The sequence below is a fragment of the Cynocephalus volans genome, chromosome 5 (assembly GCF_027409185.1).
Source record: "Cynocephalus volans isolate mCynVol1 chromosome 5, mCynVol1.pri, whole genome shotgun sequence".
Taxonomy (NCBI): Eukaryota; Metazoa; Chordata; class Mammalia; order Dermoptera; family Cynocephalidae; genus Cynocephalus; species Cynocephalus volans.
Window position 1 is genome coordinate 65,519,378 of NC_084464.1, and position 24,666 is coordinate 65,544,043.

Here is a 24,666-nt window from a genome sequence, read left to right on the forward strand (position 1 = left end):
GTCAATTTTCAAGTCTCCTGAATTAAAAAGTTATTTCTATGAAAGCAAAAGAATAGACTTTTTTCCAAATTCAAAAGTATGCCTACAAGTTTCATTATTTATCCTCAGCTTGCAATTTACCTGATGACTGGTATTTCTTTCTGTCGACTTCATAATCTGTCCAGTTATAATCTTTTTTAAAGTATCTTTTTCCCCCACTCTTGTCTATTGCTTCACATTTCAGAACAAGTTAACATTAATGATTTTCAGATGAATATATGTAGCTGAAATGTATCTTCTCAACCTTAAGTCATAAATCCATTCAAGTCAAGCATTGAAGGAGGCTTGTGCTACTTTTGAGTTTGTGGTTTTATTCACAGCTTTGCAGATAAAGTCACCAGCTTCCATCACTTTGTAAAGATTCACACCCTGGTAAAGAAAAGAAAGGATACCAGAGGGAAGAGGTATTAGAGAGAAAAAAAGACAAAACAGATCCCTTTTAAATTTTATTAATAGTTGCTTAACCATTTAAAATTACTATACAAAGTGTTGCTCATTATTGATTTGGGGGCAAAATCTGTTTTCATGAATCATGTAGTCCACATTTTAGATTTTTCTGCTTTACTAAAACTTATCTCGAATCTCACCCTTATGTAATAACATAGGCTAGACATATCTGAATAACCCAATGTAATTCAGGCTGGTACCCAAAGTCTAGGAAGGATAATAATAGAACGAGAAAACTGTCTACAGTATATCAGTAAAGAACAATCAAAATGATAATGGTTTAGAGGAGTTTATAGATAAGAATTGACTTAGGGGAAAAAAGTAACTTTACTGTGCAAAGAAACAAACTTGATAAAGCCCTAAGGATTACAGAAAAGGTGAACGCCATGTATATGTATACATGATCATATTTAGAAACACATACTGTTAAAATGTTGAAGGAGGTAGTAGTAAGTTAATAAAATGAAGCAGTATTTAGTACACATCTGGAACTTGTTTGCCTGAGAGGTTGTACTATCTGAAAGTATAAATAGGATCAACAAAGGCTTAGGTAAATCCATGGATTACAGATACACAGTTGGGTATGAAGGCCACGTTCAGGGCATGCTCCTTATCTCTTGGCTGGCTTTGGTGTAATGAAAGGTCAGCACTGAAGACTCCACCCAGCACTTTTGCTGCCACAAGGGAGGCAGATCACTCCCTTGGATTAATCAAAGATTTGTCCTTCTGTAGCATTTCCTATACTGTGACCTCCTTCAATACGGACCAGAAACAATGTGGGCTTAGAACTGAATATACTCAGTCATCCTTGCTATCCACAAGTAGTTTTAAATATTTATGGAAGTCTGTCTTTTTCTTAAAATAGGCAAGTATAAGTACTCATAGCGGCTTTTCATAACAATGATCATCATTTTAGAAATTGAAGACATTTTCATATAACTAATTACTTCTCTTTAGAAATGTTTAATGTACTGTTTTCTTTGTAGTTTAATTTTTTTAAGAATGATCAAGAAAAATATTTTGTATAATGACATTCAAATAATTTTCATTATTTATTTTTTATTATACAGTTATTTTCAATATACTAACACTTTAACGTTTGCTTTGATTTGAGAAATTTGGTTTTGTCACGGTAATGGCATCAGGTAGAGTATCTGTTAGGCACATTTTAGTTTAATATCCTTAATCCAATGATATTTAAATTTTGTAAACAATTAGCTTCATTTGTCTTTCACTTCTGAATTAAAGTTGGCCCTCCATATCTACGATCTTGCATCCAACAGTGGATAGAAAATATTGGGTAAAAAAGAAAAAACAAAAAATATAACAATACAACAATAAAAAATACAAATACAAAAAATACAGTATAACAGCTATTCATATAACATTTACATTGTATTAGGTATTATAAGTAATCTAGAGATAATTTAAAATATAAGGGAGGATGCACATAGGTTGTATGCAAATACTATGCCATTTTATATAGGGGACTTGAGCATTCAAGGATATGGTATCTGCAGGTGGTCCTGGACTCAGGTCAAGCTGGCAATATGGACCCATAAACAGAAAATTCTGTATCATAGTTAAACCCACAGATAGTGGTATGCCCAGGTGATTATGGAGGCAGAGATGTGAGGCAGCCAACTCACTGAGGAAAAAGGAGTAGAGAAGAATGTGTTAGGGAAGGGAGCCAGGAAGAGTAAATCCTTACCCTAGTTTTATATGGAGAATATGAGTCATCGAGAGATAGGAGGATTGGTCGGGCACTATACCAAAAAGAAGAGCAATGCAAGATATCTGAAAAATAGCATGGTATATATGGAGAACTGGCCAAAGTACCATGGTATGTATATATGGAGAATGATGGGCGAAAGTACTCTGATATATATGAGTGGTGATGTGCACAAAAAGCCATGGTATATATGGAGAAAAGGCAAAAATATACCTTTTACACTGGAAAAGGTCTGAATAGTCCAGATTATGAGATAGAGCATAGATTTGCTTTTCAGGAAATAAGAATGTATTGATGCTAGAATGAAGGATAAATTGAGGCAACTCTGGAACCAGCAGACCAGTGTAGAGGATGAACACCCAGGAAAGAGATAACAACCTGCACTGATGCAGTCATAGCAAGGATAGTAAGAAAGGCACAAACAACCAAAATATTTTGTAAGTCCAATTAGTGGCCCTTGGTAATTGATTAGACCTAAGATCCATAGTAATATTGGATTCTACAGAGAATCTTGCTTTCTTAGCTTGGGTAACTGGTTGAATTGTGGCAGCTACTCAATGTAACAATCCTCCTTGAATTGTGAAATTATTAAGAATAGATGATATATTTGCATTTGGACTACAAAGTTATAGAACATGATCTGACACATATCAAGCATCAGCTGTCACTTGAGTTCAATTCAGTCATCTAAATCTCCAAGAAAAGACCTATTTCTCTTTAGTTTCTGTCATGGCCTTCTCATAGAAATGATTAAGCTGCTTTGTAAATGAAATCATATTTATTCCTAACCAGAGAAGATAGGCAATAGTTTTTGGTGTTTATAGGAAACAGCTGTTGGTGTTTAGTGCCAAGTGAAATCAGTTTTTCAATAAATATTTATTGAGCATCTTTATGCCACAGGCACTGAGTATGAATAAGCTGTAATTAGTGTTCTCTGGTTGCACAGAAAGCTACGCAGATAAACAAGATCATGACACAATCTTGTGGTAAGTCCACAGGTAAAGATACAGAGGACAGAATGGAAGCAATAAAGAGAGGAACCCAACAGTTTGGACTGGAGGATAGTCAGGGAGATTAAATGTCTAATCATCTGTGGACAGTTTTCTTGCCTTTTATATTTTTTACCAAAAAATAATTTACCCCATAGGCTAAAAGTTTATGTTAACGAGCATGTGGCAAAACGAATTGCTGATTTTGGTGGATGTTATTGCACAGCACGTGACTTTTCAGGCACTCCCTGTAAAGAGACTACTCTTGCCATCCAGTGTCTCACACACTATGTGTTATTAAGCTCTCCTCTTCCACTGACCATTTTAAAGGTGCCCTGGGCTCTTTTCCAGAAGTCCTAGTTGTCACTGTGAGACAATCAAGACCTCTGTTCCTTCAAGGAAAACATCCATACAAAAAACAAAACTGCAAAACTCAACATCATAACAACAAAGACAGATGCTCTAACTCACAAAGTGTGTAAAATCAAATTGGATAATACATGAAAAAGTACTTTAGAGGTCATGAAGCACTGTAAAAATGTTAAATGGTAGCATTATTGGGGAATGAGCTACAGCAATAAGTTACTTTACAAAGCCCCCGAAAGAAATTTTTATTGTATTTTCCCACTGTGCATTTTAGCAAATAGCAGAAGTGTAGTAAAACTTTGACCTCAAAATTGCTTCCCAAATCTAAGAAGCAGTCCAATTTGGAGCTGCAAGGAATACATGAATATTAAGATTTGGTAAAGTAACTTACTGTATTAAGACCCAGGCCATTAAGCATATATACCAAATCTTCAGTGGCTACATTCCCAGAAGCACCTTTTGCATAAGGACAGCCACCTAAACCGGATACTGAAGAGTCGACTACGTTAATTCCCATCTGAAAAACAAAACACCTAAGGCTTGTGTATGTATGGCATATAAATTATTGCATTTCTTTTTAACCTGTGGCAAAGAGCAAAGAAGCAAAATCTGAACCTATTATCCAAACATATTCACTTACCTGCTGCTAGATCAGTCCCTGGGGTGCTGATTTCTTTTCTGACTGTGTCTTTTAGACTAACAACAACTCTGCTATGGATCTCTGGAATAATCTTAGATCAAAATTAAAATGGTGTAAGTTGTTGATAACAGCACAACTATAGGTGGTAGAGCTTAAAGTAAGGATAATCTACTCCCAAGTTTTATATATTCTTCAGTTCTCTAGGTTTATCCTAAAAGTATCACATAAAAAATGTAAAATACCCAACTCAAAATCAAGGGGAAGGGGAGGATCATTGTGTTTGAAATAGGATTTTGTGGGCTCAATTCACGCATTTGAACCACACAATCTTTATTCAGCTATTATTTTGCACACAAAACTCTTCTGCTTTGGAAGGAGTGAAGAGATATTTAAGAGGAAAGACACCCACCATTAACAAAGACACCAGGTCACATTTATAGGACCCACACCTTATATGTATTAACTCACAATTCTCACAAAAACCCATGAGGCAGATACTCTTCTATTATCCCCAAATCATAGAGAGGAAACCCAGGTACAGAGGAATCAAACAGTATCCCCAAAGTCATCATCTAGTAGGTGAAGTCCTCTGTCTCCAGAGAATTCACACTCGGCCTTGCTTTGTATCCTCTGAAAACATGAAAGTTGGTACGTGATTATGTACTTGGGAATATCAAAGGTGCAGGAGATCTGTGTGTGCTGGAGAAGTTGGGGAAGGAAGACGTGCGCACAACAGGGTCTGGAAAGGACCCTGTAGATCAGATGTTAATCATGTGAGCAGAAGAGAGGCAGGCATATTCATTCCTCTGTGAAAGGTGGCAATGTTGTAATCAGAAGCTGCAGAGAGGCCTAACCTGATTCTTCCCTCCTCAGACCTGAAGAAAAAGTAACATGACCTCATCTAAAATGAGAAGCACCTGGAAGCAAAGCTCTTGGGCAACAGGTTAGATCAGTGGTTCTCAATCCCAAAGCAGAAACACAAATGCTGTACATCCCAGAGCTTCTGAATCAGAAAGTCTGGGTTGGGATCCAAGAATTTGAATTTTAAACAGGATCCCAGCTGATGTACTGGTCTAATGGGTCCTTCCCTCCTTCCTTCTTTCTTTTCCTTTTGTGTCCTATGTTCCTTTCCTTGTGTTGATTAACTTTTTATTTTAGAATAGTTTTAAATTTTCAGAAAATTTGTGAAGATAATACAGAGAGTTCCCCATATATCACACACTTAGTTTCCTCTATTGGGAACATTCATACTTGTTAAATGATAGTAAGGAAAACTTTACTAGGGACCATTGTGATAGGCATAGTGACCACTGCAATGGTGTCTTGCAGTGGGAGAGAGAGATCGGACTCAACTCCAAACACAGTGTGGACAAGTGGCAATTTATAGCCAAGGAACAGCGTGGGGTTCAGTGGACAGAAAATTACAAAGAGGAAACATCAGAGATGTATGGTTAACGCTAAAATTGGGGAAACTGTCAGAATCCTGCTGACATAGCCAATTGTACTGCTAGGGTTAGGGCCCACAGACCCTTCAAACCCGTTGTACAGACTGGATCACAGATCTCTCATATACAGGCTGGCTCACCAGACCCTTCACACACAGGTCCACAAGCTAGGTAATAGGGAAAGATCCCAGGAGCCATTGGCAGATGACATGAGCTCAGTCCTCAGCTTTCTTAGCAGCAGCAGCAGCTTCCAGCAGCTTCTAGCAACAGTGGCAGCAGCGGTGGTGGCCTCTCAGGGTATCCCAGGGGCCCTGGCAACAACAGCTTGCAGCAACAATCTCCAGCAGCAGTAGCGGCCTCCCCATGCCCCCGACTCCCAGGTATCCTGGGGGTGGGGAACACTGTGGATCAGAGCCACTCATCCTTTATACTTAAGTCCAATAACCCAGGACACCTGAGTGCAGGTCAGACAACCCAGGAACACCTGGGTGCATATGTGCAATTATATTAGACAATAACCAAGGAACACCTGGGTGCATGTGCGCAATTATATTAGACAATAACCAAGGAACACCTGGGTGCATGTGCATATTTACATAAAATGCTTGGCAAGATTCTGGACATCTGAGGGAGCCTTGACCATTTTCCTATATTTTCTCTACAAAGGAAAGGAGGATTCTGGCTAAACTGACTGTATTAATCCGTTTCCATTGCTTATAACAAAATACCTGTTAAGTGGGTATTTCCTAAAGAAAACTAAATTTATTGCCTTTAGTTTTGGAGGCTGGGAAGTCCAAAGTGCAGGGAATACTTAGTGAGGGTCTTCCTTGATGGTGGCTTCAGAGAAACAGCGTATCACATTGTGAGATGGTAGAAGCAGAGAGAAAGCTCCTCATTCACTCTCCTTTTAAAGCCCTCAGAACCACACCCAAAACCACCATTAAACCATCAATTTAATCACCTCTTCAAGGCCCCACCTTTCATTTATCATAATAGGATTTCCCACCCTCAACAGTTACAATGAGGATCAAGCTTCTAATGCATAAAACTTGGGGAACACAATTTTATACATATCACCCACCTAACAGGATTTTTGCTGAAGACAGATCAGGATGGTCAGACATCACCTGCGGGTTGGTGGAGGATGAGGGACCTGACCAGATATAGAGGGTGATCAGACATTAAGAGTGGAAGTTCTTGCTAAACCAATTTAGCAGGAATTGATAAAACTGGATTTTAGAAGGAAGTGCACAGATCGGCTTAGGAGAAGATTTAGAAGCCTGACTAAAGTTTGGTTAAGCAAAGAATCTGCCAAATCTTGCATTACTATGGTATATTTGTCACAACTAATGAACAAATACCAGGGTACTTCAAAAAGTTCATGGAAAAATAGAATTAAAAGATAATACGAATCTTTCCCTGAACTTTTTGAAGTATCTTTGTATTGCCATGTTATTATTAACTAAAATCCATACATTATTCAACTTTCTTTAGACATTTTTAAGGACATTTCTAAAGATATTTTTAACTTAATATCTTTTTTCTGTTCCAAGAATTCTTCAGGATACCACATTATGATAGTAGTCATGTCTCCTTAGGCTCCTCTGGGCTGTGACAGTTTCTTAGACCTGGACTATTTTGAGTAACACTGGTCATGTACAGTGTCTTACAGTTTGTATTTGTTTTTTCTCATGGTTAGACTGTAGTTATAGAATTTGAAGAGGAAGACTACAAAGGTAGAGTGCCATTCTCAAAACGTCATCTCTAGTGCACACACTATCAAACAGATTATGACTGCTGATATTACCCTTGATTGCAAAGGTGGTGTTTGCCAGGTATCTGCATTGTAAGGTCCCCCACCCCCTTTCATACTGTAATCTTAAAAAAAAAAATCTGGGGAATACCTATATAAATTATTTGGAATTCTTCTATAAGGGAGATTTGTACATTCTCCCATATTTAATAATTTATTTATTTAAATGTTTATATCAGTAATGAATCATAGGTATTTATAGGTATTTATTTCACACTTTGGATTATAATCCAATAGTACTTTATATATTTTGTTGCTCAAATTGTTCAAGATTTGGCCATTGGGAACTCTTTAAATTGGATCCTATGTCCTTTTGGCATAATAAGGGATGGCATTTTTTAAACCGCTTTTCTAGAGCTTTTCTTGCAAGACAAGATTTTTACCAAGGCCTACAAAGGTAGTACTACAGTCCAAAAGGCCCTGGAATTTTTTGCAGCCTAAGGCAGGTTTACAAAACGTAGATTGTTTGCTTCTGTACTTCCAATTCTCCTCATTACTCTCCTCAACATAGGAAAGTCTCAATAGCTTTCTTTCCATTATCCACAACCCCTTTCAAATAATGATTTGACAAGTTCAATCATATTCAGGTGTTAATAACTGCCAACCTGGTACATTTAGGACAATTTACGTTTGCTATGAATCAAAATAGTAAGAATAAGGAATTATGCTCTGGAAGTGAAATTTATGGTATTGTCCAGTAGCTGGAAAAGGCAACTAAAAGAGGCAGCTGCTTAACAATATGACGGTGTTGGCCCATCTCTGGAAGTCGGCCATGACATCAAATAGGCAAAGATGTTCTTCACTTATAGGTTAAAACTAATCTATTCAGTAGACTTGACTCTATCCCCAAGGAGATGGAAGTTTCAGTGGTTCTCAATCCTGTCTACCCATTAGACTCACTTCAGGAGCTTTTAAAAAATGGCCAAGCTTCTCCCCAAACCAATGAAATAAGAAGCTTTGTCTAGGGATAGAATCAGGCATTGGTGTTTTTTTTAAAGCTTCTCCTGATGATTCTTATGTGTAACTAGGTGTGTGGACACCCGAGGCAGAGGTTCTTATCCATCTCGCCCTCTCTCAATCCTTATGAGTCAACTTTAACTTTAGAGAAGCTCTGCACCCTGGGGCAGCAAAAAGTTACCCATGACTGATAAAGATTTCAAGGAAATCAGTTTGGGAAAGAAGACCCGAAAAAGTATGAGGTAGCAAAATCAGAGGTACCAGCATGATAGGTGAAAGGTAGGCTTCAGCCCACCAAATGGGTGATTTATTCTTGGGGTCTGGAATCCAAGTGTCATGTCCCTTTTCTCACTGCTGAGAATCAAGACCCTGCAACTACAGCAGTCCCAGAAGGGAAACTTGTTACCTTGTCAAAAGAGCATAGTTTTCAGTCCTGATTGGCCTTTCAGGAGACAGTGAAAAAATAAAAGTCAGTCTTCTATTTTGTAACTAAAGTTCATTGTGAACAATTGCTTGGGAAACAGTGAAAGATTTATTCACAATAGGGCAACCAGTGTCACACAGAGAGACAATAAATGACTAATGTCACAACAGAGCAAATATAAATAACCAGTGAAGCCAAGAAAACACATTCAACCTCACATTAAATCAAAGACCGTGAGTCAAAACTATAACACTATGATATTTTACACTTTCAGACTGGCAAATATTTAAAAAGAATATTGGCAACAAAATAACATAGTATAGAGCAAAGAAATATGAGACAATCTATAACTTCAACAACATGGACAAATCTCACAAACAAAAGATTGCATGAAGGAAGTCAGGCACAAAGCAGGACACACAATATAATTCCACTTAGATAAAGTTTTAAAATATACAACACTGGACAAGGTAGTTAGAAGTTGAATAATAGTTATGCTTTGAAGTGTGAATAAAACTGGGCACAAGGAGAGCTTCTGGGGTGCTGGCAACATTCCATTTCTTGAACTGGGTTGATTACATCGGTAATAGCAGTTTGAGAAATTTCATTGAGCTTATAATTTGTGCACTTTTCCATATGTGCATTATATGTTAATAAACATCAGTGACAAAAAAGGCAGTGTTGTTGGAACTGAAGATAAACAGGCAAACTTAAACTAGTATAAAATACACACATACATACATCTACATACGGACTCATCACAGTATGTGTTTTAAGAATGAAAATTTGGAAACAATCCAGATGTCTCATAATGGGAGATAATTTGAATTACTGATGGTGCAGCTATAAAATGGAATGATAAATGCTATGTGAATACATAAGTGAAAGAAAGAAGTTAGAGGATGTTATAACAGTATATACAGTCAGGATACCATTTTCTAAAAAAAATATTGGATTTGGGTGATAGACCAAAACGCTAACAGTAGTGATCATCACTGATGGGATTATAGGTCATTTATTTTACTTTAATTCTATTCGTCTCTGTTTTCCAGTACCTCCACAATGAATGTTAATTACATGTATAAGTAGTAAAACCAACAAAAAGATTTCTACACACTTTAGCCTGCAGTAGAATGATATTAAATAAATGAGAATGAGTGTAAATAAATCCAAGTTTTGAATTTCTCAATTAAAATCACTATTGTGCAACTAATTGGTCTTTGTAGGGTCTCAAATTGGAGGGCTAATCTGCACACATAATCTGAGTAAAAAGGGACCTGGAAAATGGTTTTTCCCTCTTTTCTAGTATCAAATTATTTCTAATTTGTGAAGTTCTACTCAAATTAATTGAATCAATCCGAAGAGCAGTATGTGGATTTAAAGTTTAAGTAAGCAATTTTAAAGAGAGTTCATTCAAGTATACATCAACTGTGAAAGAGAATATTAAGATATTATTTTCCTTTAAAGAGTCTCTCCAAACAGAACTGAGGTTACCAGAGGTGGGAAAGGGGGAAGAGGAGATAAGAAAGGCATTGGTAAAGGTTCATGAAAAACGATTACATCATATGTTGAATATACTAATTATCTCGATTTGAGCATCACAAATCACACACAGGTATTGATATTCCTCTGTACCCCACAGATATGTAAAATCAACTATGTTACAATAAAACAATAGTCTCTCTCTCAAAAAAAATCAAAGTACTTTAAAAATATATCTTTTTATTCAATATCCCCTAAATCCCCTTCTCTACCAAATGTGCAGTTCTCTTCCCCCGAAATAAAGATCTTCTCAATGGCTAATGTTATACATACACTAAATTATATGCTCTTATTTCTAAACAAGTAGCTTTGGAAATTTTTAGTCATAGTCTTCTTAGAAAATTTGATTTTACTATGTTTGTTTTCTTCCCATCTACTTCCTTTTCCCATTAGAAATGGTATATAATATGATGTAAACAAATTCTGAGCAGACTAGGAAGAAAAAAATTTCCGTCATCAGTTCTTTACAGTAAATAGAGGGAACATATGCATATTTACCATTGAAATCATATCATATCATTATGTATTTGAAAATAATAGATGGGCCACTAACCTCATTTTATAATTTAAGAAATTATCTTCATTAAAGGATTACTCTTAGAAAGATGTTCCTTTCCTTCCTCTTCAAACACAAAGCACTACTTTCAGACTCAGATTCCTGGTGCGTGTGTGTAAGCATATAGCACAACCATATTTTTGCACCAAAGACCATGAAAACAAAGCATTTTTTTTTTGTCTTTTTTGATTTTGAATATTTTTAAATGAGTAACCACAAGGTGGCAATGTAGCACCAAAATCCACCAAATTAAAGTCAAGCATTTACAACCCCACTGTGTTCCAGACCAAGAAAATCGCAAACATAGTTTTAATGTGTCAAATAAATAGTTTTCCTACATTTAAAATAAGGACACCTTTCCTAATGATGAAGAACACATGAAACAGTAGTTCAAAATATTCAGTATCTTTTTGCTTATTCTTCCTTTGACTTAAAGTTTATTAAGCATATTTTATATGCCAGGGACTTGGAATACATGCAAAGGTCCTTTCGCTCATGGAATTTAGCATTAGAAATTAAAATTACTATGTATTTTCTTCTGTCACTGAGAACTAATTTACTGTTACCAAATAAGAAGCAATTGCCTCTAGGGTTCAGAGAACTAAAACTCCCTAAAGTTAAAAACAACAACAAACCCCAAAGTCAAAGGATTGAGGTGTCTTTGGCTCCCACTTTTCTCAAAGCTAATTACTCGAACTATTAAACCAGTGGCACAGGATATGATAAACTTGGTGAATTTGGTTATGTGTGCTCCATTTGCTTGAGCTCTTCAGATAAGTGCTTGGACTTAAGAGCTGAGAAAAATGGGAAAAATATTAGTGGCCACTTTTTCTGGAAAATGGTAACATGGCTGTAGATGCATAATGAGCACATTGCTTCTTACTACAGTCTTAGGTGAGCTCTGAGGAATATTAACTTTGTGTGATGCTCAGATGACATGTTGATTGGCTAATTTAAAATAAAGTACTACCTTGACTTTTTCTTGGTGTTGTAAGAACTTATTCCACAAACAAAACTGATAAATACAGTAAGAAGTTAAAAAAAAAAAAGATTTTTCAGAATTTATAATCTTCTATGTATTTACAATTTCAGAATATTTAATGAAACCTAAAATTTTAGGTATTAAGTTTACTAAAGTCCCATTTAGAATTTGGTAACTTTATTTTTCTGAAAAGTCATCTAATTTTCTTACCCTCTAAGATTAAAACTTTTTTAAAAAATTTGTAATGATGTTAGATTTAATTTTAAATAACAAAGTTTTCTGATAGGGGAAACTATTCATTTTTGAATTTAAGTTACTCAGAGTAAAAAAAAGTGAACATTCATGTTGGATAAAATATCGAAAATATGTTCATTTTCCAATATTTTTCTTCTCAACATATTCCTCACGGCTAATATTCCATCCCACAGAAAACTGGAATCACCATACATAAGGTGTTACTCCTATTCCAGTGGCCAGGCCAGAGATGACTGAAGGATCACAGCACCCTTTCCAGTAAGCCCAGATCTTACCTTGAGATGCATCTTAACCAGCACTGTAGTTACACATTGAGCGCTATGGAACCCCCTGAGAGGGAACCCTATTTTGCATTCATGTGTATTGCGAACGTAATATCATGCTATGTGAGCCATAGAAAATGGAAACTTACCATACACGAATAATGCACAGTGTTTGTTTTAATAAACTGAAGTATACATCAAAATTTGTATGTAAAAATAGGCATATGTATATAGTGCTATGTCTAGGGATGACTAGGTTAATGTGATTACTACTGCTTTTATATAACATTTCTCATCTTCAAAAGAAGTTTTCCTAAATACTTCACTGCCCCTTGTCTTAGAAAGGTGATAACTTATATTCTTACCTTTGTTTGATACATTTAATTTGAGATAGAAATGGAAGTGTATACATAGAAGGGAGTAAAAAAATGGAAAAACGGATAACAAGGAAATTTCAGTAAGACTGAGAAGATAAGAAACACTATTAGTGAACATTTATTGAAAACGTATTTTGTCACAGGGATTGTACCATATGTGAAGCATATGTAGAGCCCCACAAAATCAATGCAAAGTGGCTAATAATATATGCCTATTGCTATGGCTTGAATGTCTCTCTGAAATTCATTGAAGCTTCATCCCCAATGCAACAGTGTTAAAAAAAGGGTGGGAAATCCAACTATGGTATTTTAAAGGAGAGGCCTTTAAGAGGGGATCAGATCACAAGAAGTGTGCCCTCATGATTGGATTAATTCATTCATTGATTAATGGTTTAATAGTTTAATAGGTTATTAAGGAGTAGACGAGAGGCTTTATAAGGAGAGGAAGGAGGCATGTGGAATTGTGCTCTTGCTCAGCCCTTTCCATGTGATGCCTTGTGTATCTCTGGGGGACTCTGTAGAGAGTTCCCACCAAGAAAGTCATCACCAGATGTGCCCCCTGGACCTAAGACTTCCCAGTCTCCAAAATTTTAGAAAAATAAATTTCATTTCTTAAATTACCCAGTTTGGTATTCTGTTATAAGCAACAGAAAACTAATACACCCATTTTACTGATTAGGAAACTAAGCCTCGTAGAAGACAAGTGACATGTCCTGCTTCATACAGTTAGTATGAGGCAGTGTAGGAGTGTAAACCCAACAATATTAATAGGTAATACTGAATAATGCACTAACTGTGTGTCAGATGCATTATTAAACGATTTCATTTCATCCATGTTACAACACCAGGGGTCAGGGTGTAAATTAGGAAGAGAGAACTGACAAATCAAAAGGCTTCATTTTCTTATGAGACTTTTTTTTAACTTTCTGAAAAGTTTCTGCACAGCTTAGAAACATTATCAAAAGATTTCAGAAAGTAAATATTTATTGTCCTTGTGATTGTTATTTCTAGGAAGCTAGCCCAAGAAAATAGCCAGAAATGCTCAGATAGATTTATGTTCATGGATGGATACTATTTGTAATAGTGCTTTAACAGTAGAAATAAGCCCATAAATTAAACATCTAACAATAGAGAGATAGTTAATAAATTACATAAGATATACTGTTATGAAACAGTTATATATTTTCAAAGAATATTTGAAAGAAAGATAAAAGAACAGGATGCAAACATTGTTGGTACAATTCATTTGTGTTTCTAGATTTTTTCAGTCCTCTAATAATAAACATATACCACTCATGTATTTAGGATGAAAGAACCTTATTAACATACAGTTTTCTTTTCACCATCATTCCCTTCTTCTGACAGTGCAATACCCACAAAAGTATATCAGCCTATCTCAGGCTCTTATTTTCTGGATTCAATTCAAATTCTATAGATTATTCCTCTCAGAATCATCTACTTTTGGAAGTTCTTGAAGGGGTAATGCTCCTATTCCTTCACTTCTTCAGTAGCCATCCATGCTCTCAAATATATTGGCATAAAATAACTAGGCCAGTGCTCCTCAAACTTTAATGACTATATGATTTCACTTAACATGTCTGAGGTGGCATCTGAGATTCTGCACTTCTAACAATTTCTAAATTATGCCAAAGCTGCTAGTCCCCAGAACACACCTGAGAGGCAAGAGACTTGAGCTCTTCTTGGAAACATCTCAGATGTCAATACATCCTGCTCCAGCCACAATGGCTGCCTCCTGCCATGTGCAGTATTTTTCAGAATGAGATAATCCAACTATCAGATTCACCGGAGGTCCTAGTTAAAAATGCAGATTTCTATGCTCTACCCTCAAATCTAACTTTTTTTCTTGTAAAGCTCAAGTGTATGTACTGTTTCAAACTCCAAGATGACTTTTATGAATAACAATGTGTATAAACCTCTCACCTTTTTTGTCTTAACTGCTCATCAGTGGCAGATAGTGCTATCTCTTTGCCAAAAATCTATCTCCTTTTCTTCTGGGACTCTAGGCTAGATGACATTACCAAGCTGCCTTTGTAGGTAGGTATGGCTATGTGACTATAGTTTAGCCAATGGAACATGAGGCCACTTCTAAAACAAGTCTTTTCAGAAGCTACATCCCTTCTTCCTTTTTCTGAGCCAAATGCAGATGACAATGAGGCCCTAGGGAATGGTGAGCCACAAGATGGAAGGAACCTGGGTTCCTGAATGACCGCCTGGAGATGCCCACTGATGAGGAACATGTGCAGTAGGCTGTTCAATGAGAGAGAAACAAACATCCATGTCTTTGAGCCATATTCATATTTGCAATGCACCGTTATATTAGTATTGCCAATTAGAAATCATATACAAACCAATAAATTAAAATCTGCCCTTTTGCTAGCTGCTTTCTATTTCCATCTGTTCTTTTTTTTTTACCTTGTCTTTTGTTAATCAAATATTTTTATGATTCCACCTTATCTCTTCTATTGACAATATTTCAAACTCTTCCTTGAATTGTTTAGTAGTTGCCCTCTAGCTTACAATACACATCTTTAATTAATCATAATGAAACTTCAAATAATCAGATCATATGTACAAAAGGAGCTTATAATAACATATTCTCAATTCCCTCTATCCATTCTTTGTGCTATTGTTTACTTCCCTTTAATTTTACATAGATAAACCCATAATATATTGCTACTTTTTTCTTTAGGCAGTCAGCTATCTCTTAGATCAATTAAAAATAAAAAAAAAAACCCTCATTTTATCTTGACATTTCATTTCTGAATTCTCTGAAGGAACATGTCTGGAATAAGAATGGCAGAGATTCAAGTTCTGGATTTGGTGAACACTCGCTTTTTGAAGTTAGGAGAAGGAAGATGAGTTTGCAAAAGAGACAAGGAGTTCAGGAGAAAGTTCAATGTCACAAGTCAGGGTGGAAAAAGTTTCGCTAAATACACCACAGTGATGAATGATGCAGATGGCTAAAAAAAATGACAGCTGAAAAAATCCATTGGATTTATGCCATTGACAAATTTTTAAAGAGATCATTTCAGGACAGGATAGAGATGGCAATAGATTTTTTTTTTTTAATGTAGAGAATATAGCCTAGTGCTTAAGTAAGAGATCAGTTTCAAGAGACTGACTTCTGTTTAAACTTGCTCTGCCACTTAACTGTGTGATCTTGGTAATGTTACTTTACCTCTCTGTTCCTCTGAGAGTAAAATGAGTATAATAGAACTGATTCACAGACTTGAGAATTTAATGAGATCTTTCATGGAAAGCACTTAATAGCTTGTCACATAGCACTCATTAAATGCTGTATTTAAGAAGCATTTGACAAGGATATAGAGGCAGAGGACATGTGGTGATAAAATGAAGAAGCGAGTTGGGCAAGAAGTTTGACGGGGCGTGGTATGTAAAGTCTGGAGAGGTACTGAGGTCATGTGAGATGTGTCGGTTGGAAGCCGTAAAGGAAAGAGCTAACTGAATGGAAGTAAAGAATGATGCCACACGTAGAGGAGAAAATTGACAAAGAGAAAACCTCATAGATGTAAAGAGTTTGGGATTAGGGCAGAAACAGGGAGGTGAGCCAGTGAATTAATAGAGAAAACTGTCCTTTGACATAGTATGAAGGTAAGGACAATCAGAAGCACAGAGATATGTAAAAGGAACAAAGACTGTGAAGCTTTTGAGAAAGACAAATGACCGATTTTCTCAAAAACATAATAATTGAGCTCCGTCTGCTCAGAGTCCAAGAAAGAGTGGATCATCTCATTTCTAGCTCCTGACACTGGCTTCTCTAAGGCTCGGTCCTACCCCGGTCTCATAACACTCTTCAATGTGTGCCCAAAGAAATGGATAGAAACAATGGTAATGAGGAAGAGGAAGGAAAAGTAAAGAGCACAGATCTATAAACATTGTGCAAACAATATCTTTAAAGGGGTGGCCACCATCTATTTTTCATAATAATCTGCCAATCACAGATTTTTACAGCTAGACAATTTAGCCAAAATCTCTTATATCATTGCATGATTAATTTAAAAGGAATTGACTCCCAGACTCTTACCAAAAAGCTTTTGGGGGTTACCAAAAGTCATACAGGTGGTCAGTTACAGAGATGGACCTAGAACTTAGAACTTAGGCCTTCTTGTTTCTGGAATTTCACGGTAAGAGGTAAATAACTTCTAGTTCCAAAAAGGATGTTAGTAGGAGGCCTACCTAATATTGTGGGAATACAAGTAAATGTTACGAAGTACAAAACAAAAGAAAGAAAAAGAATTTTAAAAGAAAAAATATTAAAAGCACAGTGGTTCTGAGAAAGAATGAACAGTGTTATCAGTTCTCACCACCAGGGATGGTTTGTGAGATTGTGCAGACCAAATTTTTGAAAAAAATCTAAGTAGCAAGCAATATATGTCAGCTTCATGGCACCTGGAACCTCATTCTACCCCACTCCATTATACCTTCAATATATGGCATGGCACCTAGAATAAAATGTTATTATTCAAATGTTTTTGAAAGCATAATTGAACAAATAATGTGCATAGAACAATAATGTATGCAATATCAAGATCTGGGTGCAAACTTGACTTTACATGGTAATAACTGAACTTGACTGAGTTCGTGACACAGCACTACATATCCTTCTTTTCTTATTTATTTATTATTTTATTGTAACATAGTTGATTGCTCATACCTGTGGGGTACAGAGTTGACTATCATTACCTGTGTGCAATATGTGATACTCAAATCAGGATAATTACTATATCCAACATTATACAAAGTAATAATTTTTCATGACCCTTTACCAATTCCTCCCTGCCCTCCGTCCCTCTCCCCCTTTCCCATCTCGGGTAACCTCAGTTCTGTTCTCTTCTTTTGCAAGTTCAACGAATTATTGGAATTATTATGTATTTTTTTCTTGGCACTACATTTCTGAGGATATAAAAATAAATGATATATTTGAGTTAATCACCATCTATTTTTTTTTTTTTCTCCCTGAACATTCTACTCCTGGAAGTGCCTTCTCATAAAGATGGGTTCCTGGAAACTGTTTGCTCATTGCCTCTTTTATTAATTCTGGCTGCAGGTGGATTGGACCTAAATTGGGTCGATCACACTTTCCTCTCCCAGATTTGGAACAGAGACAAAAACAGAACCCATCGTTCTAGGAGGTGATATGTGCAGCATATGAGCTATGAACAAGCAACTTTTTCCATGAGCAATGGAAAACAGGGGAATTGTAGCAAAAGGAAAACAAAGCATTGTTAAATCAGAGAAATGAGCCTGAATCCAGACAGCTTTCAGTCCTTCCTGACGTCTAGCTTCATTCCCTTACCACCTTTCTTTTTGAGATAATATTTAGTGAGAGCTGTGCTAAATGCTTTAAACCACTTTGTAATCCTAGGATGTAGGTACTTTTATTATCATCTCCATTTTATAATTGAGGAAAGAGAAACACAGAGTGTTGAATATGATCATACATAATGTTACATGTTTGGTAAGAGGTAAAGCCGAGATTTTGAATCTGATGGAAAGGCTTTTGTCTGAGCCTCTGCCCTTGATTTGTGCACATACTTTCTCTAAGACATTTCCATGTGACACCACGGGATCCTCATAACAAATTCTCCTTTTTGCTTAAGGTAGTTTGAATTGGCTACTGTTGCTTAGAAACAAAGAGTAGTAACTAACATATCATTAAGTTAATGACCTGGCAGAGAAGATATTCATAAGTACAAAGAATTACAATACAAGGTAGAATGTGGTAGCTATTATTAAAATTATAAACAAAGTTATTGAAAAACGCTAATGAGATAGTGTGTTTATTTGGTAATGGAAGAAAGAAGGGACATGGAGAGGGGAAGAGAGGGTGAAAAGGTTGATGAATAGTTTGCCTCTGAATTGGGCTTTGAATGATGTTGACAAGGGGTGTGGATGGTGAGGCAAGTGTATTCTACAGAGAGGGAATGGTTTGGAAAAAGACATATATGATGAACATGCCAAGCACGTACTAAGGGGATTTTAATGAGACTTTTATTTCAGGGGCGGTTGGGATGTGGATGCAGTATATTTTTGATCATAGGAAGCCCTGAATGACTTTCTACAGGATATGAGCTTTATCCTCTAAGAAATAAAGATTTAAGGTTTATAAATAATCATAACATTGTCAGCACTTTGTTTTACTTTGATTTTGCTAGCAAGAAAGCAATGATTGAGATGAGTAGAAGCTTAAGAAATATGCAAGTAGCAATCCTAGTCAGAAAATGAGCACAATGCATCAAGTCATTGGTGATGAGTATTTAAAACAAAGCAGAAGCAAAAAAAGATTTTTGTTAAGGAATAAATCTGAGATAAATTTATGAGGCAAATTACCATCTAAATGAATGAGGAACAATTGAAGGAGAGAGTGAAATTTACAAAAGCACGGGGGATTCCAGATTAACAACTAAGTGGAGGATGAGCCATCCACTGGGACGGGATGAAGAATCAACTCTCGTGGAAGGCAGAAGGTGCTTTTTTGAAAATCACTGTAGACATAGAAAACTGGATATTTACCACATGATGTTTCTTAAAGCATTCCTGATTGTCTGAAGTTAACTTTAATTCATCTTTATCTTTCATTAAATATACCTTTCCTTTTGCTCATTTGCATCTGAAGTGACTTCACATCTTTGGTAATACACAGTTTATGGTTAAACATTCTTGTAACCCAAATAATTCATCTACATTCAGCAGTATAATAATTCAAAAAGATTTGACAATGCAATCCCTGAGAAGAGCACAAGTCTCCCCCTTTTGTGTGAGTAACAGGGGTGGGTTTGGGGGTAATAGGTGATACAAATTTCATATATATTTAAGTGAGCTCTATACCAGAGGGGCCTGGTCTTGCTTCCAAAGGTGTACACTGGAGGTACACAAGACTCTTAGAAGCTCCACATCCAGCTGGCTGCGATGCCAGGGCAGCAAAGGCTGAGTGAGATGCCTGGCAAGTAGGGATTAGGCAGCCTCAAAGACAATAGGACACTCAAACCCAGCATAGAAAGTATACAACAATTTCCCATTTCCCCCAGAAGGGTTGAGAGAACACTGGTGGGCATAAAGGGACTAGTATCATAACCAGGAAGGTGCAGAGAATATGGGCCACAGGTGGGGTAGACCATGGTTGGAGTACTATCACAGCACGGAGGATGCATGGGCTGGAGAGCTTCATCTCAGGGGAAACAAGGGAGAACTAAGAATGCTGTCACATCTGGTAACCCCCCCCTAATTCCAGAATGATACTTAAGCCCTCTTCAAACTTAGCTCACTCATAGGAAGAAGAAAGAGGACAGGAGAAACTGGAGACACTGTCTTAAACAAGTGGCTGGGATGATTTACACATGTATTCCACCATTTATTAGGAGATAATCTATTTTGGAACATTTACTCTGCAGGATTCATTAAACTGGATATTGTCATATTTTTACATTAAAATAGTATACTATTATGTATGCTACAAGGTATAAAAAATTTTACAGTACTACTTCACTATATGAGTATTTTCACTCACATCAAGTTCAACTTGATTTATAAATGAGTTACAAGTATCTTGCTAACTCTAGAGCCACTACTGATCAAAATATCTAATAAGATATTTTTGGTAACAACGGTGTTAATATTTCTAAGCACTAAGTTCAACTTGGAAGAAGAGAGAAGGCTGGGCACACACGAAACAAGAATGGGTTTTTCTGCCCCTAGAAATAGTCTGTCAAAGCCACCAGAAACAGTGTTGGCGAAGCCAGTTATTAAAAGAAGGTAGGAAAACAAAAGTAGGTATAATTACAGTTAAAAATATAGGAGATGAAGCAGGTTCAGAGAAAACCAACATATCTGGAAAACATGATACAATCAATGGTTGAGGCAATTGGGGATATTTATCTTGGAAAAGACTCAGAGGTAGATGAGAATTGTAGTCACATAGTTCAAGATCATTATATGGTCAAGAAAGTAAACTTTCTCTGTATGATTCCTAAGGAAATAAACGGAGGTAGCATGTGGTCAATTAGAGTTAACTCTCTAGCCATTTAATGCTGCCTAAAAAATGAGTTAGCTCTCAAAATAACAATTTCCCTGCCACTGAAGTATTAAAAGACAATCTGAGGTTGTAGAAGGAATCCCTTCTACAGTGAGCGAGACCATCAGCTTTGGTGACTTGTAGGATTTTATCCAATCTTAAGGCTTTCTATAAACGCATATTAAATTTAGCTTGCTCAATAACATATAAAATTATAATTTCCATAAAATTATAAACATAGCAAATGAAGCTAAAATATTAAGGGCTTCTGGTATTTTAGTTGGGGACAATAGCATTACTGTGGTAAATCCATTCCTGACATCCGAAGATATGACAGACGAATTCTAAGCAAAGACACAGTGACTTCATGGGAAGGCTACATGCATATAAGCCTCCAAATGGCAAGCAACTGTGATGTCCAGTGGTAGTAGCCAACAAAAAGTCATATAAAACATATTTTTTAAAGAATAACACTTGCTGAAGATTCTCATTGAGGAATGCCAAACCCACACATATTTGGTGTTTGTGGCAAAGCTGCCAAATACCACTAGGCTTGTGAAAGCTTCCATATAACCTGTAATATACTTTATAAATTTGTTCAACTTTAATACTTCTAAATACCTAAAATTCAATGCTACCCTTCATTAAAAATAAAAATATATAAGCAAATAGACATCTTTAGGTCTGAGTCAAATTCAAGTGCTAGTTCCCTCACTGGCTACATAATTTTCAGAGAGAAAAAAAATAATGGTACCACAGAGGACTGATACCTGCAAATGGCCTTTCCCAAGCTTCCATATCAGCTGGATTCCTGTAGGGTTCAGCAACAGAAGGCTCTAATGGGAGAGAGAAGACAGATTGTTTCCCTTCTCTGACTGCTTCAGGTCCTATCTCCAGCAGAGTTCGTGTTTTCTCCGTGGTTTCAAATGTCCCCCGTTGACTATGGACAGGCCTATATGGTTCCAGCTCCCTCCTGATGACTCTGGACTCTGGGCTCCAATAACACCACCTTCTTCCTTTGTCCATCCAGCTTAGTGGCCTCACTGCTCTTGCAGTTGTGGTGTCCTGTTGCTAATCTCCAGGAGTGCCTCCTTAAGACTGACTCACCCAGCATGCAAACTTTGAGGAGCCACTCAGTCTCAGGATCAGCAAGCACAGGATCAGCACCTGAGAACGAGTGCCTTCTCAATTTTGTGCCCTAAACACCACCCAAATCTGGACCCTTTTACTCTCTGGGTTGCCTTATTGTCCAATGTTCATTTTTATAGTTTTCTCATCACCTGTATTCCCTACATTCAATTGCTTGTATGTCTCCTGCTTTCTTGCTGAACCCTGACAAATCTAAGCATCCTTTCCAAGGAGTTTTACCTTGATTTTTTTTTTTACCTAGGTCTTGTCAAAGGCATATTGAGAGAAGTGATATTAAAGGAAGACACTTTAAGGGATATCTGTTCCTCTTCTTCTAAGTCTTTCAGGTCCATCATCATATCAATTTAGTTCAACAGAATGACCTGAATTTCATTAGCTCAGATTCCTGCAGGGAAAGCTTCCCCGAATCCCATTTTCAGGTCATTCTCTTGTTGTTTATTGAAAGACATTGCCAAATTAATTAATTAAATAAATAAATAAATAAATAAATAAATAAAATTAAATAAATAAATAGATAAAATTAAATAAATAAATAAAATTAAACAAACAAACAAACAAATAAATAAATAAATATCTTGTGAAGGAGGATTTTTTTTTCCACATTTATTCTAGAAACCCCTGCTGGAGACATCATCCATTGATTTTACTATATTACATACTATATTAGCCAGGATAATTTGGCTGAATTATTTAAGCAAAAAAAAAAAAAAAAAGGGAAATTTTTTGGTTCCCTTAAGTGGTCTACGGAAAGAATTTGTTAGAGTTCATCATGAGAAAAATTGAAACCAGGGATTCCAACATTATCCTTCTATTCTCTCTCTCTCCTCCTCTTTCCTATCATTTCTTTTCTCTGTGTGATGGCTTTGTTCTTTCATGTCTGCTATTCCAAAAGTCACAGGGTTTTATATGAAAGCTCTTTTTCGTAAATTCCAGCTAGAAAATTCCTGAGAAAGGAATCTTTTTTGACCCACCTTGTCATATCTATGGGCCAGCTATTGAAGCCAGTGTACTGGAGCTATGAGTCCACTTTTTAGCTAGGAGATATGGGGGAAGGGGAGGGAAGGATGCTGAAATTTCTAGGACCTCACAAAAACCACATAGTTGGAGTAGTGAAGGAATATTTTCCTAAAAGAGGGCTGATATTTTGAGCAGACTAAACATGAAATATTTGTTAGATGTCTTCTGTAGAAGCCACCCAATATATTCCATTTAAAGTTCAGTACCAGAAAAAGGTTAGTCATAAGCCCTTACGTCTCTCTTTAAGTCTTTGTTTTTAGGAAACTTAAAACAATACTTAATGTTAGTACTGGCAATTATTCATTCCACCATTGAACAGATATTTATTGAGTTCCTAAATAGTTCTGAGTGCCAGGTACACAAAATAAAGCACACAAAATTTGTGCTCTCATTGAGTCAATTTTCTAGCTGGGGAGAAAAAACATTTATGATGGCTAAGCAACAAAATAATAATAATAATAATGCAGAAGAGCAAGTGACAAGGGACACATGCTAATTTAGACCATTCTGTCAAGGAACACTCATAAAGGAGTATTTGAACTGAAACCTGGATAGAGTGAGAAAATAAACTATAAACTGATTTGAAATAACAGTGTTCCAGGCAAAATGAACAAAGTCAGAACAAATGCCTTGAAAAGGGAGGATGCTTGGTGTGTTTAGAGAACAGGAAAAAAGACCATTGTACCTAAAATAGAGGGAGACGATGTTAGAAAATAGCATCAGACACATAGCAGGGCCAGCTCTTGTGAACAGGTATTTATTAATTAGGTAAGTATTGTTAGGGCATCAGTTTGGAATCCCAGCCAACATTTTTTCAATAGTAAGAATAGAATAGAATAGAAAATACCTTTGTGCATTGCACTTTGTTCCATACCACAAAATTCTGCTGTTTGATAGGCTACAATGTTTTGGATAAATAAGCCACATGTAGGAGGGAGCACATTATGGACCAAAGCTCATATGAAGCTACTAACAAATTAATCAGAGTCATATTTATGCCTTCTCATCAAATAAAATATGTTTACTTAAACATATTTTCTTATTGGAAAATACAGTATAAGTTTCATAAATGTGTATTAGTTGAACAAGCTCAAATTTCATGGGGTGGTCTTCTGTCAAAATTACTATGAATGATAGTTCTTAGAGCATTCAGATTTATGTAAGCTCAAGAGTAGGTCATACAGTCAGCCAATATTTAGTAATTATTCACTCACAATAGGCTTAGCATACTAGTATATGTAACGTATAGCGCTTGACTCAAAAAACTTATATTCTGGTAGAAAAGATATGATGTCTATGTAAATAATTAAAAGGGAGATGGTGAGAAGTGTTAATTCAATTCAGGCCAATTAGGAAGATATTGTTTAAAGTTCCAGGGGAAAGAGAATTATTCTAGGCTGGGTTAATTAAAGTAGGTTTCATGCAGGAAATCGTATTTGAACTTGACCTTGAAGAATAGGAAGATTCTACAGGGAGAGACTGAGGCTTGGGGAACAGTCCTAAAAGAAGAACTATAAACGCCAATCACTGTAGTTGTTATAGCATTTTCCTCTTTACTGATATTTGACATTAGCCCTGACACAGTGCTGGATCTCTTCTGATATGCAGAACAATTTAGTA

General features: G+C 36.3%; 1 protein-coding gene across 4 annotated transcripts in view; it reads right to left on the bottom strand.

Annotated features, from left to right (window-relative positions):
- Positions 1 to 306: 306 nt before the first annotated feature.
- Positions 307 to 24,666, bottom strand: part of HMGCLL1 (3-hydroxy-3-methylglutaryl-CoA lyase like 1) — a 150,680-nt gene continuing 126,320 nt past the window's right edge. For all 4 annotated transcript variants that reach the window (XM_063097532.1, XM_063097531.1, XM_063097530.1 and 1 more), the window contains 2 exons: positions 3,965 to 4,090; positions 307 to 408 (listed from right to left, as the gene is read on the bottom strand). In XM_063097532.1, coding sequence (XP_062953602.1) covers positions 307 to 408; positions 3,965 to 4,090 — 228 coding nt within the window. The remainder of the gene's footprint in view (positions 409 to 3,964; positions 4,091 to 24,666) is intronic.